General features: G+C 35.6%; 1 protein-coding gene across 13 annotated transcripts in view; it reads right to left on the bottom strand.

Moving 5' to 3' along the window:
* Positions 1–17754, bottom strand: part of Dh31-R (Diuretic hormone 31 Receptor) — a 451262-nt gene that overhangs the window by 24757 nt on the left and 408751 nt on the right. For all 13 annotated transcript variants that reach the window (XM_073989144.1, XM_073989154.1, XM_073989149.1 and 10 more), the window contains 3 exons: positions 12401–12627; positions 12155–12334; positions 11738–11861 (listed from right to left, as the gene is read on the bottom strand). In XM_073989144.1, coding sequence (XP_073845245.1) covers positions 11738–11861; positions 12155–12334; positions 12401–12627 — 531 coding nt within the window. The remainder of the gene's footprint in view (positions 1–11737; positions 11862–12154; positions 12335–12400; positions 12628–17754) is intronic.

Below are 17754 nucleotides of genomic sequence, written 5' to 3'. Positions count from 1 at the left end.
TATACAAAAATATTTGCATTTCAAATCCATAAATTACCTCAGAACTATATAAAAAGCAAAGTAGTCATTCCAGTTGCAAATGTTTTGAGCAGCACTGTATATAGCGCAATTGGAACACTAAATACCTTAAATCGGGCGAAAATATATGGGAGCTATATACAAATTTGAACAGATTCTTACCAATATAAATAGCGTTCGTCCTTTGGAGAAGAAAATTGTATTCCCCAATTTTGATGCAAGTCGGACAATAACTGTGACCTATACTTTGTTTATTAAAATACAAGGACACACAGACAGACGGGCATGTGTAAATCGACTCAGAAAGTTATTCTATTTATATCCTTAAAAGGAGCTATGGGTCTATAATACCCCATAACACCCCATACCACAGTGTGTACATATTCAATACTTAGACATATTCAATACTTAGACATAGCGCTCCTTTATCCAAAGAGTGAGACATTTCTTAATATACAGTTTCGGAAAAAACTCGTTTTAAGTTGACGATTGAATTTTGACTTCCCAAGTTAGAAAGATTATTACACAAAAAAAAAAAAAATAACTGCTGGGACAATCTTTTGCAAAGGGTTAGATATCAGTGCTAAATTTCTATCCAAGATCAAACATGAACTGAAGTGTGTAAGTCAGGCCGGGGTAATTTGAAAACCTTAATAGTTCCTTCGCGTTTCTGATTTCTGGGATTGAAGTAGGCAAAAAAGTCCACTAGACCATACGGTCTACGATGGAAAACGAGCCGCCCAATTTTGACTTGAAATTTTTTATTGACATCTTTGGATATTTTGGCATATAACAGCCAAACCACTGAGATTTGCGATCCAACACAAAGTACATCGTAAAAAGAGACTGCGCACATTTTTCGACAAATATCGATAAATGAAACTGTGCTACAAAAGTTGAAAAAATATTCAAGCGTTCTGTTACAATATTCTATCGTGTTGGGGTCCATGGACAACGGAAATACCTTTGGTTCGTTTGGCTCACATCGTTTTATAGTTTTATAACGGTAAAAGTAGTTAAAATCTGGGTTTCTTACATTTTCAAATTTAAACGGGCATATCTTCTTTTTTCACAACTGATTCTATTGATCCTTTTTCCCGTTTTCGGAAGCTAATTTAATTTCACTTGGTGAAAATAAATAATTATACTGTCTGGTATCTTCTAAGCGGCCTAGCGCACGAGGAAAATAATTTTTCCGTTTTTTTTGGTCCCGTTTTTTACACTTCAACCACTATAACTTAGTCATTTGATTCCTTATTTAAAAAGATAATAGATTGTTCGAAAGATAATAACACTTTAAAAGGAAAAAGGATCAATAGAAATCCGTTGAAAAAAAGATATACCCCTTTAAACTTCAAAGTGTAAGAAACCCAGATTTTAACTACTTTTACCGTTATGAAACAACAAAACGAAGTGAGCCAAACGAACCAAAGGTATTTTCGTTGTTCAGGGACCCCAACACGATAGGCTTTTGTAACAGAACGCTTGAATATTTTTCTGGTCAACTTTTTTAGCACAGTGTCATTTAACGATATTTGCCGAAAAATTTGCAGAGTCTCAAGGCTGAAACTGCCTGAAGGAGAATTCCAATACTTTTGCGATGTACTAGAGAGTTCTTAATTATTGTGTTGGATAAAATTTTGGTCTTTGTGTTGGATCGCAAATCTCAATGCCAAAATACGTCAATAAAAAACTTCAAGTCAAAATCGGGATGCTTGATTTTCACCGTAGACATATGGTCTAGTGGACTTTTTTTTCAGTTCAATCCCAGAAATCAGAAATGCTAAAAGCCCATTAAGGTTTTTTTCCTTCCACACAAATCGCCCCGGTCTAGTGTAAGTGCTTCATCAACTCAACAAACTGTTTTATTGATTTATGTCAACCTCCTGGTAAATCAGATGTAACTCGTTGAGTTTTAGAGATATCAACATGAACATTTGACACAAGTTAAAATAATCATCGTTAAAAAAATGAATTTGGTAACTCAGAGATATGACACTCTTTGAGTAAATGAGCGATATGTACGTGGTATTTCCAATTTAAAAAATAATAATTAAGAACGGCGTTAAGTTTTGGCCGAGCCTCACTTATTATACCTCCACCAGGAGTTGTATTGAATTAAAATGGAAAAAATAGTTTCCTATCGTTTATGAAGGGAAATATGCTTACTGAAGAATATTACTTCCTTGAGGTTTTAAACAATTTCATATCGTGCGGTATCGTTTACCTTCCAATCTGAAAACACGCTGTTACACGGAACAACAAATGGCAAATTATAGGTATTTTGGTCGGGAAATATAGCTAAAGTTACACAGAAAAAAATATTTCAAGAATTTTTACATATTTTCGTTCGTGATGTAGTTTTTTCATACTGTACAGGTACCTCACATATGATACATGTACAGTTTTTACTTCCATCCGAAAGCCATTATTTTTTCAAAGATTTTCATGAGATGCAAACTCACTTTCCTATTTTTCCCTATATTCCACTATTTTCTCTCATATTTCCTCTCTTGTTTGATAAATGCTCTCATCTTAGTTCTCGTTTTCTTTTGAATGGTCTCGTCGTCTCACTATCGTATTGACAATGTATCAACAAACCGCAACACAACCCCCAACCATCGTCTCACCAGCACATTGAGACTGTATCAGCAAATCCTACCACCCATACACAGGTCGCAACAATTTTGTTTTTAGTTAACTGACAAACCAAACAACTACAGTGCGTTTGGTGTCGAAGAAGCAAAGTGTTTGGCTGTACATTAGGGATATAACTTTTTGCACTTTTTCGCAAATATCAAAAATACCACTACATAGCCGTGTAGAGCATGAAAAACTATTATGAAATACGGTGTCAATTTTTCTCTACCGCGAAAAAAGTTTCCGCACCAAATGCATTGAAGTTCTGTAATGCATTTTTTAGTTTTATCTGTCATAACAACATATTTGCTTTTCATTAAAATTTTTATTTTTTTGTAATCTAATTTAAAATCATTATCAAAGCGTTCTGGACCAATTTGTTCTCAAATCGCGCCATTTCGGACCATATTAGGATTTTTCGACACTATTGTAATTTTTGGTTTTTCTTTATAAACTCGTGAATTTTATGTTTATATTTTTTTAACCTATCGGACAAGAGAATATGGGGTCATTTGCAACGAATTCGCGAAATTTACAGGCCGTTTTTGTTGACTTTGCCTGTGAGAATTGTATTTTTTTCTATAAATATTTATTCAAACAAAGCAAATTTAAAATTATAAGTAGAAAAAGCATCAAAAGGGTTTTAGTAATCAAAGTTGGTGCGGAGACTTTTTTTCACCGAATCGATTTTAGAAACGCGTTTTTATTATTAGGACAAAATTCCCCACATGGTACTGGTGTTGTATTTTTGTAGAAAACAAATACGATTCTCACAAGCAAAGTCAACAAAAACAGCCTGTAACTTTCGCGAATTCGTTGCAAATGACACCATATTCTCTTGTTCGATAGGTTAAACAAATATAAACATAAAATTCACGAGTTTATAAAGAAAAATCAAAAATTGCAATAGTGTCAAAAATCCTAATATGGTCCGAAATGGCGCGATTTGAGAAGTAATTGATCCAGAACGCTTTGATAATGATTTTAAATTAGATTACAAAAAAATAAAAATTTTAATGAAAAGCAAATATGTTGTTATGGCAGATAAAATTAAAAAAGGCATTACAGAACTTCAATGCATTTGGTGCGGAAACTTTTTTCGCGGTAGAGAAAAATTGACACCGTATTTCATAATAGTTTTTCATGCTCTACACGGCTATGTGGTGGTATTTTTTTGGTTATAGCCCTACTGTGCAGTTCGCAACTACAAATTTTTAATTTCTTTAATATAAAGAAATAGTTTTTCATGCTCTACACGGCTATGTGGTGGTATTTTTTTGGTTATAGCCCTACTGTACAGTTCGCAACTACAAATTTTTAATTTCTTTAATATAAAGGCAACATCTAGTATTTCAACCTAGTGCTGATAGACTCAACATAAAATTCACGAGTTTATAAAGAAAAATCAAAAATTGCAATAGTGTCAAAAATCCTAATATGGTCCGAAATGGCGCGATTTGAGAAGTAATTGATCCAGAACGCTTTGATAATGATTTTAAATTAGATTACAAAAAAATAAAAATTTTAATGAAAAGCAAATATGTTGTTATGGCAGATAAAATTAAAAAAGGCATTACAGAACTTCAATGCATTTGGTGCGGAAACTTTTTTCGCGGTAGAGAAAAATTGACACCGTATTTCATAATAGTTTTTCATGCTCTACACGGCTATGTGGTGGTATTTTTTTGGTTATAGCCCTACTGTGCAGTTCGCAACTACAAATTTTTAATTTCTTTAATATAAAGAAATAGTTTTTCATGCTCTACACGGCTATGTGGTGGTATTTTTTTGGTTATAGCCCTACTGTACAGTTCGCAACTACAAATTTTTAATTTCTTTAATATAAAGGCAACATCTAGTATTTCAACCTAGTGCTGATAGACTCAACACGTATGTACATACAGTTCGTATTGTTCTGCTATGTTCACAAGACGATAACAACTACAGTGAAAATCCATTGGAAGAAACGGTAAATTACAATAATACAGAATAAACGAATTAATTAATAAAAGCAGCATAATTTGTCTCTGGTTTGGTTGGTGGTGTGTGGTGATTGTTAGTCGATAATAACAAAAAACAACAACTCGCCAAAATTGTTTTTTTTTTAATCTCTCAGAAAAAAACAGATTTTTTTTTTGCTTTATGAAAGGCGTTCACGAAATGCAGTAATTATTCTTTCTGTGTACGAGTTAAATGTATACACGGACACAGTTATATGGACTATGAATTTTATGCTGATCACGAATACGAGGGTTGCACGACAATGAAAACGCGAATATCTATTTACCATAAAAATATAATTCTATTGTTTTTTTAATAGTCTTCAGCACGATTTATACTTCTTTTTCATGCGCTCAAACTAATTGTTGAAGCACTACTTCCACCTTGATTGACTCACCTCCAACACATGGTTTTTGAACCCTTCAAGAGCATCTTCTGGCTACGAAAATCGTTGACCACGCATTTCTTCTTGATGTACGAGAATCAAATGAAGTCATTGGGTGCCAACGAGGGCTGTACGGAGGATGACACAATCAATTCGATGTGTGAGAGCTCGCATTGTCATGATGCAAAATGATTCGTCTTCTCTTGTTCGTTTTTCGAAATTCTGCGGAGACTAAACAAATTACCACTCAGAATTTACTGATGAGATATGTAGTAGGTTAAATGTCTACCTCGCTGAGTTAGTGCATTTCTTCCATCTGAGGAATATGCAAATGTCCGCCGTTAAATTCATTGCTACACTGACCACCGCATGGATGGCTTAAATGAGGCTTCCCCTGAACATATTGGTTAATGGTGTCCTGATTGTGCCCACTACCTACCCCAAGATATTGGGTGTAACGTTTGACAACATGTTTAAGTCCGCGCAAGCCACAGCTATTTGCGACACGATCAGAAGTATGAACAAGGTTCTCAAGTTGTTGGCTGGCAGTACTTAGGGTGTTGACAAAGAAACATTGTTGACTTGCTATCAAATAATAAGCCAGTCTGTGGTAAATTATGCGGCGCTAGTGTGATATGCAAATGTTAGCGCTACACTATGGACTATTCAGACTACTCAAACAGCTAGAATTCCGCGCTGAGGACTGTCTTCTATTAATATTTTAGTTTTCAAGGCTTACTCCCAGTTGCACATATGTGTTGCAATTTTTCACGAATTTTTTGTAAGAATATTACCAAACCTTTTCAGTGTCTTGTTCTTTCATCTGAAAGAGCACATTTTAAGCAACATTCGAAATTTTTCTTGTTTAAAAATATTACATAGTTTTGTGGCAAATGACCGTCTACGAAACACTATTTTTATTAAAGCGGTTTGCGGTGACCTCTCTAACTAGAAAACGAATGAACCTATCTTTCTATGTTTTTGTGGGCTTATTTAGAATATAAAAATATTGTCCTTCACAGGAGGATTTTACAAAATATTAGTTTAAACACAAATGGTGGACAGTCAAATCAAATTATCAATGTATACGATAAAAGGACCAAGTTTTGATCATAAACTTGCAAATTAATATTTTTTAAATACAGCGGTCGATAAAGGTCTAGATTTTGATGTCCTAAATAAGCCCACAAAAATATTGGTATTGGTTTTCGAGCTAGTGTGGTGCATTTTTTATTTCCATTCAATTTTTGTAATATTTACTGATATTACGTGGTTTTAAAAACTTTTCTGGGTTTTCTGTGTTGAATTCATTTCAATTTCCGAAACTTATTTTGGTTGATCAATAACACTGTGATACAAAAGTGGACAAAAAATTTTCCAGGGTTCTGATGCATAAATTATGTTTTGTGGGAGTCCATGAATGACGAAGATACGTTTGGTGTCTTTGGGAGACATCGTTTTTATACCCTACACCACTATGTGGGGAGGGTATTATAAGTTGGTTTTAGCCAAAAAGTTTGTAACGCATCGAAATAATGGTCGTAGACCCATACTTATATATATCAAAATGAATGTCTCGACGAGCTGAGTCGATCTGGCTATGTGTGTCCGTCCGTCTGTCCATCTAAACCTTGTAATCACGCAACAGGTCGCAATTTTGATCGGATCGTCATCAAAATGGATGGATGTTGATAGGGGTCCCGGAGGGGAAGAAGCATATTGATTTTGGAGATGATCGGATACTATTTAGGGTTCGGAAAGGGCAAAAAACTTAGGTGGATAAAAAGACAACGTTTTTTTCCAAAGCGAATATCTCAGCTTCTATATGGGGTATACCAAAAGCAAAAACCTGACAAGGAAAGTAGAAAATATCACCTTTACAACAATGTAAAGTAGGTTGTCGTAGGTGGTCAAATAGCAGAGATATGGCAATAGTCGAAAATGCATCCCATTTTCCAATTTTTTTTTTTTGTAATCACGCTACAGGTCGCAATTTTGATCGGATCGTCACGAAATTGTGGGGGTTAATGGGGGTCCCACAGAGGAAGAAGCCTATTTAGTTTGGTGATGGTCGGATAATATTCAGGAGTCGGAATAAGCGAAAAGCTTATGTGGAGAAAAGTCAACGTTTTTCTTATGCGAATATCTCGGCTTCTGGTTGGAGTATTCCAAAAGGAATACCCGTCAATGGAAGAAGAAAAGATCTCGTTTATATTGATGCAAAGTATGTTGGCGTAAGTGAGCAAACCGAGATATTGCAAAATTCAGTAATATACCCATTTTTTCGATTTTTTGTAATCACGCTACAAGTTGGAATTTTGATCGGATAGTGACGAAATTTTGGAGGTAAATGGGGGCTCCACAGAGGAAGAAGCCTATTGATTTTGGTGATAGTCTGATAATATTTAGGGGTCGGAAAGGGGAAAAAAAACTCATTTGGAGACAAATTCAAAGTTTTATTCTTTGTGAATATATCGGCTTCTGTTAGGGGTATTCCAACGGCAAAGCCTGTCAATGGAAGAAGAAAATATTACCTTTACATTGGTGTAAAACAGGTTGGCGAAGGTGGTCAAACAATGGAGATACCACAATAGTCGGTAATGCATCCAATTCTTCCATTTTTTGCAATCAGATCGTAATTTTGATCGGATGGTCACGAAATTTTGGTTGCTTATGGGGGTACCAGAGAGAAAGAGGCATATTATTTTTGGTGGTAGTCGGATTATATTCCCTAAAAGAAATGTTTACCAATGAAAAGCTTATTCACAGGGGTAGTGGTGTAGGGTATCACATGGTCGGCCCGTCCTGGTTATAGCCTTTGCTCACTTGTTGATATTTTAACTGAAAATGTAGTGAAAAACTGAGTTTCTTTGATTTTAAACATTGAACGGGCATAACCTCTTTTACAACGGATTTCTATATTTTTTTCCTTTCTTTAAAAGGTACTTCAAACAAGCCACAACTGTTTAAAAATGGTTAAGAGTTGGATATGTTATAGTGGTTTAATTGTGAAAATAAAAAACGAATTAAAAAACAGGAAAATGCTTTTCCTTGTGCTCTGGGCTGCGTAGAAGATACCAAACTGAGTAATTATTTATTTAAAGCAAGAAGGAATCGGTTGAAAAATAGTAGATCTATGCATTTTTTTGCGTTTCAACTTTTTGGTTTTTCATACAAGTTCGTCTCTTCGTATATTCTCATAGCAGAATTACCGTATCAGCTGAGTGGAAGTTTATATGAAAATTAAAACAAACTTTCATAAGAATGAAATCAACAAATTGCCAACATTAACTTCCATCGTCATGATTTCATATAAATCATATATAAATATTATATTATAGTAATGGTAAAACTGCACATATAGTCTTATCTAGGATGAACACAAGCATCAATGCAAAATACGATATAATGTACAACAAGACCATAGAAATGAAGACTCAAACCCAAAAAGCCAAAAAATATGAACCATGAGTATTTTCACCATTTTTGACATAACTCAAAACCGCAAAAAACGGCATGGTGTTTTAGCGGAAAATTAAAGAAAACACTCAAGAGAAAAATACAAAAATTTTTCTCACAACCTTTTTGACACTCTTTTTCTATACTCTAATATATTTCAAAATTATGGAAAATTTGTTCATATTTTGAAGATTTTTTAGGCACGTTTCTACAAAACTTCTGTTAAAACATTTTTTCTAAAATATTGAGAAATACCTCTAATTGACTAAAAATGAAATTTTTATGTATCAAAAAATATGTTATCGCCGTTCACAACCACACAAATTTATGTTTTTTAACATGTTCGCAAAAACTTGAAAATTTTCTCAACTTTGACACAATGCATCAACAAAAGTAAACAACATACGACATTGCTATTTTGGGTAGTGAGCTAGAAAATTGTACTCTTTAACCCTGTCAAGACAGATTATTAAAAAAGTGTGATTTGATTTTTCAATTAAGCGCCGTTTTTCGAATTTTAACCCTACGTACGCCGCCACGATCTTGTGAACCGGCTTCCTCCAATCAGGCACGTCAGGAGAGATCTTCATGATCTGGAGGGAGAAGTCCAAAGGTATAAGTGAGAAGAAACGAGACAATCAAACAGGCTTGAATAGCATTGTGAATCTTGTACTTGGAGACCTCCCACACAAAATATGGAAAACGTAAAGTTTAACAGCTCGTCTCGGAACGCTTTCAAATTAGTTGCAATAAGTTTTTCTTGTGGGCCCTGTTACGACGCGTCGCCGTCGCGACATCGCATTTTTATACCCTGCACCACCTTGTGGTAAGGGGTATTATGTCTTTGTGCATTAGTTTGTAACATGCAAAAGGAAACGAGATAGACCCATAGTTCTTTTTAGGGATATACATAGAATCACTTTCTGAGTCAATTTACTCATGTCCGTCTGACCGTCTGTCCATGTATTTTTGTAAACAAAGTACAGGTCGCATTTTTTGTCCGATTCGCATGAAACCTGGTGAAGACAGTTTTTTTGACCAAAGGACGAACGCTATTTATTTTGGTAAAAATCGGTTCAGATTTGGATATAGCCCCCATATATATCTTCGCCCGATTTAAGGCATTTGGTGCACGAAACACGCTATATATGTCCGATTTCAATGAAATTTGGAATGTGCGACGGAATTTAGTCTAGAAATAAGTAAGCCAAGTTATATAGAAATCGGCTCAGATTTGGGTATAGTCCCCATATATATCTTCGCCCGATTTACGGAATTTGGTGCACGAAACACGCTATATATGTACGATTTCAATAAAATTTGGAATGTTTGCCGGGATTTGGCCTAGAAATAAGTGTGCCAAATAATATAGAAATCGGTTCAGATTTGGATATTGTCCCCATATATATTTTCGCCCGATTTAAGGCATTTGGTGCACGAAACACGCCGGGATTTGGCCTAGAAGTAAGTGTGCCAAATTATATCGACATCGGTTCAAATTTGGATATAGCTCTCATATATATTTTAGGCAGATTTGAGGTATTTGATGCACGAAACACGCTATATTTGTCCGATTTCAATGAAATTTGGAATGTGTGACGGTGGCTAGTCTAGAAATAACTGTGGCAAATCATATCGACATCGGTTCAGATTTGGATATAGCTTCCATATATATTTTACATATTTACAGTGGTGTAGGGTATTATATAGTCGACCCCGCCCGACTTTGATCCTTTCCTTATTGGTTTTTTTTGGGTTAAGTCCATACTTCCTGTGATAATGACCGAAAAGCTCAAAGAAAAGCCTACCGGTACCAACTAAAATGGGTAGTACATAAGATTATTTCTTACAGACTCTGGACAAGGAGAACCGTCTTCCACAATGTGGGTCAGTTAAGCGGTTTGGCTTGTGATATCTATATGGCACTTTTGTAGCAACATTAAGACGAGTGCGTACCTTAGCTGGTGTGAATCGATGTTCGGTCCTCGAATCGATCGGGCATCTAACAAACTGGAAGAGTGTCTTCAATCTATCACAAGATGATCGATCTGATTTCTTGTTTTCCATCTGGGGACATCCTAGTGGCTCTTCGTATGACGAGGTGTTGGAGCTTGGTGCTTCTTACTACCATGTTTTTGTCGCTGCAAAATTGATCATGGTAATTCCGTTGTCGGATATTACCTCATTAAGACTAAACTTGCCGACCACGGGACCATAGATTTTTTCCTCCAAATCAGCTAGAGCATTCATGGTCTGTTCATCTTCTTTTCGGTCGGAGTATTGGCGCTGAATCGACAATAAAGATTCGATTCTTTAAATCAGGCATGACCAAAAAGAGAACGGAGAAAATGTGAATGTATTCAAAATATAGGCAACTTATAATAGTGTGTTAGTAAGTTTATATTCTCGCAAGCTTTAAAACAATAACAAATCAAAACATTTGTTCTCTTTTGTACGCTCTTTCTGTGCATTCGGGTCGTTTGCGTGTAAATTGCCGAAAATCATCGGCACCGCCGTGCCAAATGTGACCGTGCTTGCTTTAAATTAAGATAAAGTCCTGACACTAACCACTCGTCCACTACCATGGTTACAACTTTTGTATAACACAATGTCTCACATTTATCCACATGCTCGACATTGATTGCTATCCTAAAATCCTCACGTCTATCTACGCTTATTAATTACATGTTTCATTTGAAAGTTTATGCAGTGTCGAAATAATTGTGAAAATCTTTTAAATACATATTATATAATTTTCTTTTACAACTTGTCGTCGTCACCAAGGAAGCTGCTAATAAAGATTTGTTGCCAAAGGATAACCTTGGTAAATATTTAACATTGGGTTTTCTTTTTTTTCGCTCACAAGTACTTTGGTTTATAACTCAAAACAGCTTTCATGAGTTTGTTAACAAGTACACACACACAATGTCTAGTAATTTTATTAAAAAAGAACAACTAAAGACAAATAAGAGACAAGTTTAATAGCAAAATGTAATTTGAAACTACTCAGGATACTTAGCAAAATGCAATTAGTTTTTGTGATTATGGAAGTGATGTCGTTGAGTTATGTGTGTGTGTGTGAAAATATGAAAAGTTATTAAAGACACAGATTAAATCGTTTAAAAGAAAACTTGGAATTTGTTGGCCGGTTATGGGGTTGTTTTTGAGTGCAGGAAAGGTGTTGGAAGAGGGCCTAACACGGTGATTTAGCTTTATGGTATTAAAAAAGCTTACCTGAAATGAAGCTGTAAATGCAGATATAATTTCATACGTATGTTCCAATGGATGTCCTGGATCCGGACGGAATGGAGTCACAATATATTGTAGGCCCAGTAATGGCACAAGTAGCAAGGTTGCTCTACAAAAAATAAAGAACAGTTTTTTTTAATATTTGGTCTGTTCCAGAACTGCAACAATCTACAAATTTTTACTATTTTTTTTTTTCGATAACATAAAGGAAAAAATGTTATCGTAGTAAAATGTAGCAGCTTCTTGCAGGTTCTGGAACAGAGCATCTATGTTAAATAAAATGAATAAAAGTACAGTGCTCCCGAAAATTAAAAATATTACATTTTCCATCTTTAAAAAATTTCAGAAATAGGCTCCTTTTTATGGCCTACTGCTGTGATCAAAATGGAAGGTTTTTCTTACCGAAATGCTTGTATCACAGGGCGCGAGGGGCCACAACTATTTTGCAATGATGCTGGTGCCTTCAGTTTAAGCAGTACAACACGTACAATATTGCACAGGAATAGTAAATTGAGGAATATCGAAATACAAACAGGTACAAAAAGAATGTAACGATACAAGTTTTCATCATCCATCCAACAACTGAAATAGGGGGTGAAATGTTAAAATTAGCTCGTAATATTTTCTTAATTCGAAGGCAAAACTTACTGTGAAATTTCCTGACCAACACCGACCAATCCACGCACCAGACCATAAACTAAAATTACAATGGCTGGGGAACCCCAACCAAATGCTATTAGCCACTTGACCAACTTCTTTTCTGATATGAAGGCCGATACCAATACCGTGTGTAGATAAAAACCTTCGCACAACATCCATGAGTAGTTGGTTAGGAGGAAATAATGTAGGACTATGTGTAAACCTACACAGGGAGGCTGAAATGCAATAATGACAATTTATAAAAATATGTATTTATGTGAAATATTAAACAATTGGAATTTTAAACAATGTAGATTAATATTACAGTCACATATTTTGAATTCAAAATTCTTAATAAATACGTGTACGTATTTCCCTTAGTTTCTATGTAATAATCGTGTGTCGCTTTGTTAGCTTTCGTAGCATAATATGCCCTGACCTACCGTCAAATATTCCCAGACAAAACAGTTCAAAGACATCTTCCGTTACAAAATGTTACAAATAATTCATAAATTGGTTTGTATATTCTTATGGGAAACGTTGTTGTTTTTTTATTTTTTGTTAGATAAATTGTGTATTTTTAGAGGCCATATTGCGTATCTACTAAGACAAGTATCGACTGATTACTTAGGGGAAATCAATAAGACAATTGGTTTTTTTTTTTAATACAAAATCATAAGGAAATAATTGGGTTTACATTTAATTATGTTACAATTCCTTCATAGAATTGAAAACTACAGTTTATGGAATGGTTTTCCAAACTAAAGGAGGTTACGCATAAGTAGAATTGAATTGCAATGTTGATTTGACAGTTGTTTTTATTTTTAGCAGAAAGCAAGAGTGTTACAGCATTAAGAAACGGTCCGGTCCTACCAATAGTTGAAACACCTTTTCAACTCCGAATGATACACCTTTAAAACATGTGTTTTGAGCGCTTCAACAGCATCTTCTGCCGACGAAAATCGTTGACCACGCTTTTTTGTCGATGTGCGGGCATAAAATAAAAGCGATTGGGTAACAAGTCAGGGCTGTACGGTGGATGACCTATCAATTCCAAGTTTTGCCCGGTCAAAAAGGCGCAGCACACTGGTCGAAACCATTGATCTAGCGGCGCGAAAGTCAAAAAATCAAAGTATAAAATTGCGAAATGTTTTCCGTAGTATAGATTACAGACACTCTGCTGACTAAAATTTTGTTTTCAATTTTTTGTTGTTGTAAATATTCACTCAGTTATTAACTGTCAAGTGCAAGAAATTTTGATGCATCCGATTTTAATAAAATTTTTGCTAAAAACCTGATTTCATATTTGTTTAATTGTTTAATAAATTCGTAATAAAACTAAACAAAGTTTATTTTTTATTGATAGGGGAGGGTGTAAGTTAAATTAAAAAAAAATTGGGGCCTGAAATTACTTAGTTATGTAGAAATAAAATTTCAAAAATTATAATTTTTTTATGTTTTTAGTGAAATATACTTTTGTTGAATGGAGCGTAACTACCAAGGTCCACTGAGGTTAAGTCCAATTTTTTTTTACTAATTAAATTGGACTACCTAGATTCCGAATAACCACAATTTAGCTGCAAATAGCTGCAAATCTTGCTGATAAATGGTCTTGAAAAATAGCTTAAATCCTCAAAATACCCAAAATCTGTCGGTACAGTTATATGGGGGCTATATAGAAATGTAGACCTATGTTTACAATTTTTGGTGGAGAAGATGTATAACCAACGAGAACCTCCTATGCCAAAATTCAGCTTATTTGGCCTGAAAATGTAGACAAAATCCTAACAATACCGAATATTGGGAGGTACATTTATATGGGGACAATACTAAAATGTAGACCTGTGTCCACAATTTTTAGTCGAGAATGTTTGTGTCCACTGGGAACCCCAAATACCAAATTTCACCTAATTTGGCCGGGAAATGTAGCTTTAAACCCCCAAAATACTGACAATCGGGAGGTACCTTAAAAAGGGCCTATACCCAAACGTCCACAATTTTTGGTGGAAAGGTTTAGTGATCTCTAGATCACTAAATCCTCAAAATTCTCAAAATACCGAATATCAGGAGGTACCGTTATATGGGGGATATACCAAAATATTAGTCGATTTGGTTCATATTTAGCCCATTATTACCCACGGACACAGACTGAGTTTGTGCAAGATTTCAGAAAGATATCTCCATTCGTTTCAAAGTTATTTATTTCGCGCCGCTAGATCAGTAATTTCGACCATAGTGCGCTGGTTTAAATTGATGTGTGAGAGATCGCATTGTCATGGTGCATAGTGATTCGTCTTTTCTTGTTCTTTTTTTTCGAATTTCTCTGGAAACTTCAGCCAAATAGAAATAATCGTACTCAGAATTAATCGTCCTACGATGCTCAAGCCGTACAGTAGCCACATGTCCAGTTTTGCCGAAGAATCAGGCCACCATTTGCTTCGATGTGTTTCTTACATGAACAACTTTCGTTGGACTTGGGTCGCTTTCCAAGATTCATATGGTCGATTCCTGTTTTGTTTCGGGCTCTTAAGCAAAGATCCAAGATTCGCCATCTGTAACGATCTTAGGAACGTCGTTTGAAGCACCGAGATCGTTTCTATTCAAAATTTCTTGGCACCAATGCCTTTTTCTGAGCGATTGCCAAATTGTGCTGGATGTAATGAGAAAACCCCAGGTATTTATGTAATATCAAGTGTTAGTTTGGTGGAAGAAATGCCTAAGGATGCCTCTTTTTCTCGGTATATAACTTGGCGATCTTGCATTATCTGTTCACGTACGGCTTAATTTTTTTCTGGCACAACGGCCGTTTTTGTACGAACCTCACGACCTTCGTTTTTAGCGAGTTGAATCCTTTAAACCAGTTTTTCATAGTGCTATGGGATGACCCTATATTGCAATACAAAGATTTAATTCCATCGATGCACTCTTGCCGTGCCCAGCAAAAAAAGTCCTCCCAAAATCATGGGTTTTGTAAGGGATTTTTGGCAGCAGTAACTACTCACAAACCCCCTTTCTTCCCCATTATTTTTACAAGGGCATGACGCACTCAGTTTGTAGTTATTTTATGACCACTAGAATAACTAGTTATTCTGTGGCCACTAGAAGTTGAAAAGTAAGGTGAAAACAATTCTATTTTTAGAACAGTTTGTTTTTAATTTCATCACACTTCTTACTTTTATTTTACTTTATTTTATTTCGCTCTCTGGGCGCGTTGAACACACGAACCCTCTGATTTCTAGTCAAAGACACTTCAAACTGTTCCACGCACACGAACATTAAGGGTTGCTTAAGAACTTAAATGTGCAGTGCACGTGTGCACCACGAACTTTTATTTTTTTAATTAAAAAAAACTCGCGTGCCGACGGTGAGCGTTGAACACACAACTCTAGGATTTATAGTCGGACACACACACTGTACCACCGTCCTCATTACTTAGTGAGGAGTAAAGTAAGTAGGTTTGCTTGTAAATTGTTTAAGAAGTAACCCATTACTTTTCAGATTACTTGTAATGCAAAAAAGAAGCTTGTTTACATTACTTTGTAATGGGTTACGTAATGACTAACGGATCCGAATTTTTGTTGGGTGATTATCAACGTGGAAAATTGTGAAAAATGATGGGACGAAACTGTTCGCAAGTAAATTCAATTTTTTGCAAAGTGTTTTTTTTCAAGATGCTGTAAACAACACAACACACGGCACTGTGCACCTGAACCAACTTTAAATGGAAGGTTTTTGCGGATTCTGAAGCTACAATGTTTATAGATGAGAAAAATAGAAAACACAAGTGAGCCAAGGCTATAGTCGGGTCGGGGCCGACTATGTGATACCCTACACCACTACTCCTGTGCATAAGCTTTTGACTGGTAAAATTCAAAATATTAAAATTGGGATAGCTAAGCGTCTTTGCTCTGCATGTCTTCATTAATACAGGTCAATTTTGTTGAAACGCATTTAAGTGCATCGTCAGTACAACTCAATTAAAAAAATGGAAATGGGATGTACGCCAACCATCAATAGGCTTCTTTCTCTGTTAGACCCCCATCGACCCCCAAAATTTCGTGAGGATTCGATCAACATTTCGACCTGTAGTGCGATTGCACAAAAAATGGAAAAGGGGATGCATTACCGACTATTGCGATATCTCTGTTGTTTGACCACCTATGACAAGCTACTTCACATCGTTGTAAAGGTGATATTTTCTACTTTCCTTGCCAGGTTTTGCTTTCGATATACCTCTTACAGAAGAGAGATATTAGCTTTGAAAAAAAAACGTTGGCCTTTTCCCCATATAAGTTTTTTTTTCAAATTCCGACCATTGCCAAAATCAATAGGTTTTTTCCTCTGTGGGACCCCCATTAACACCCAAAATTTCTTGACGATTTAATCAAAATTGCGACGTGTAGCATGATTATCAAAAAATTAAAAAATGGGATGTATTACCGTCTATTGCGATATCTCCGTAATTTGGACACCTACGCCAACCTACTTTCCATCATTGTAAAGATGGAATTTTCAACTTTCATAGTCAGGCTTTGCTTTTGGAAGGTCCCCACACAAAGCTGTGATATTCGTCATTATTATTTAAATCGCAAAAATGAAAACATATGTTCTATTAGCGGCTATTGCGATAGCTTCGGTGTTTAACCACCTACGACAACCTACGTTACATCGTTGCAAAGGTGATATTTTCTACTTTAATTAGCAGGTTTTTGACGGACACACACGGGCGGACACACATAGCCAGATCGACTCAGCTCGTCGAGACATTCACTTTTGTATGTATATGTATGGGTCCACGACCATTATTTCGATGCGTTACAAACTTTTTGGGCAAAACCAACTTATAATACCCTCCCCACATAGTGGTGCAGGGTATAACAAAAAAATCACCGGAGCGTTTTTTAAATAAATCGCGATCAAAGTTCACATTTTTAGGATTTTTATAGGTTTTCACGACTTTCACGACTTGGAAACTGCAAATCCTACGAAATGGGACTAGAAAACGTTGCAGCAGTGAAGATTCTCTACAAGATTGACGTTTATAGTATTTTCGTAGGTTGTTACCATTTTTGTCCTGAGTACGTTTAGCTTAAAAAATTTAAAATGTTGCAATGGAACTGTCAAATGGAGTCTGGCACTACGCAGTAATGCCTAATGTCCCTTAGATAAGTTTCTGGCCTATGTATGACAAAAAACTAAGAACAAGAATCGCCACTAAAGTTTACGACCCCGCAAACCTTTTAAGGACCATGATCTTCGAATTTGCGCTCTAGCGGTTGTATCTACTAAGTACTAAGCAGATATCATGGCCTTGTGGTCGTAAACGATTAGGCACTTTATTATAGCTGTCATGGAACGAAACA

This window comes from Musca autumnalis, unplaced genomic scaffold (assembly GCF_047663935.1).
Source record: "Musca autumnalis isolate F117 unplaced genomic scaffold, ASM4766393v1 scaffold_5, whole genome shotgun sequence".
In the NCBI taxonomy this organism is placed as follows: Eukaryota; Metazoa; Arthropoda; class Insecta; order Diptera; family Muscidae; genus Musca; species Musca autumnalis.
Note: the sequence above shows the minus strand (reverse complement) of the source record. Positions and strands in the feature narration are given on the sequence as shown.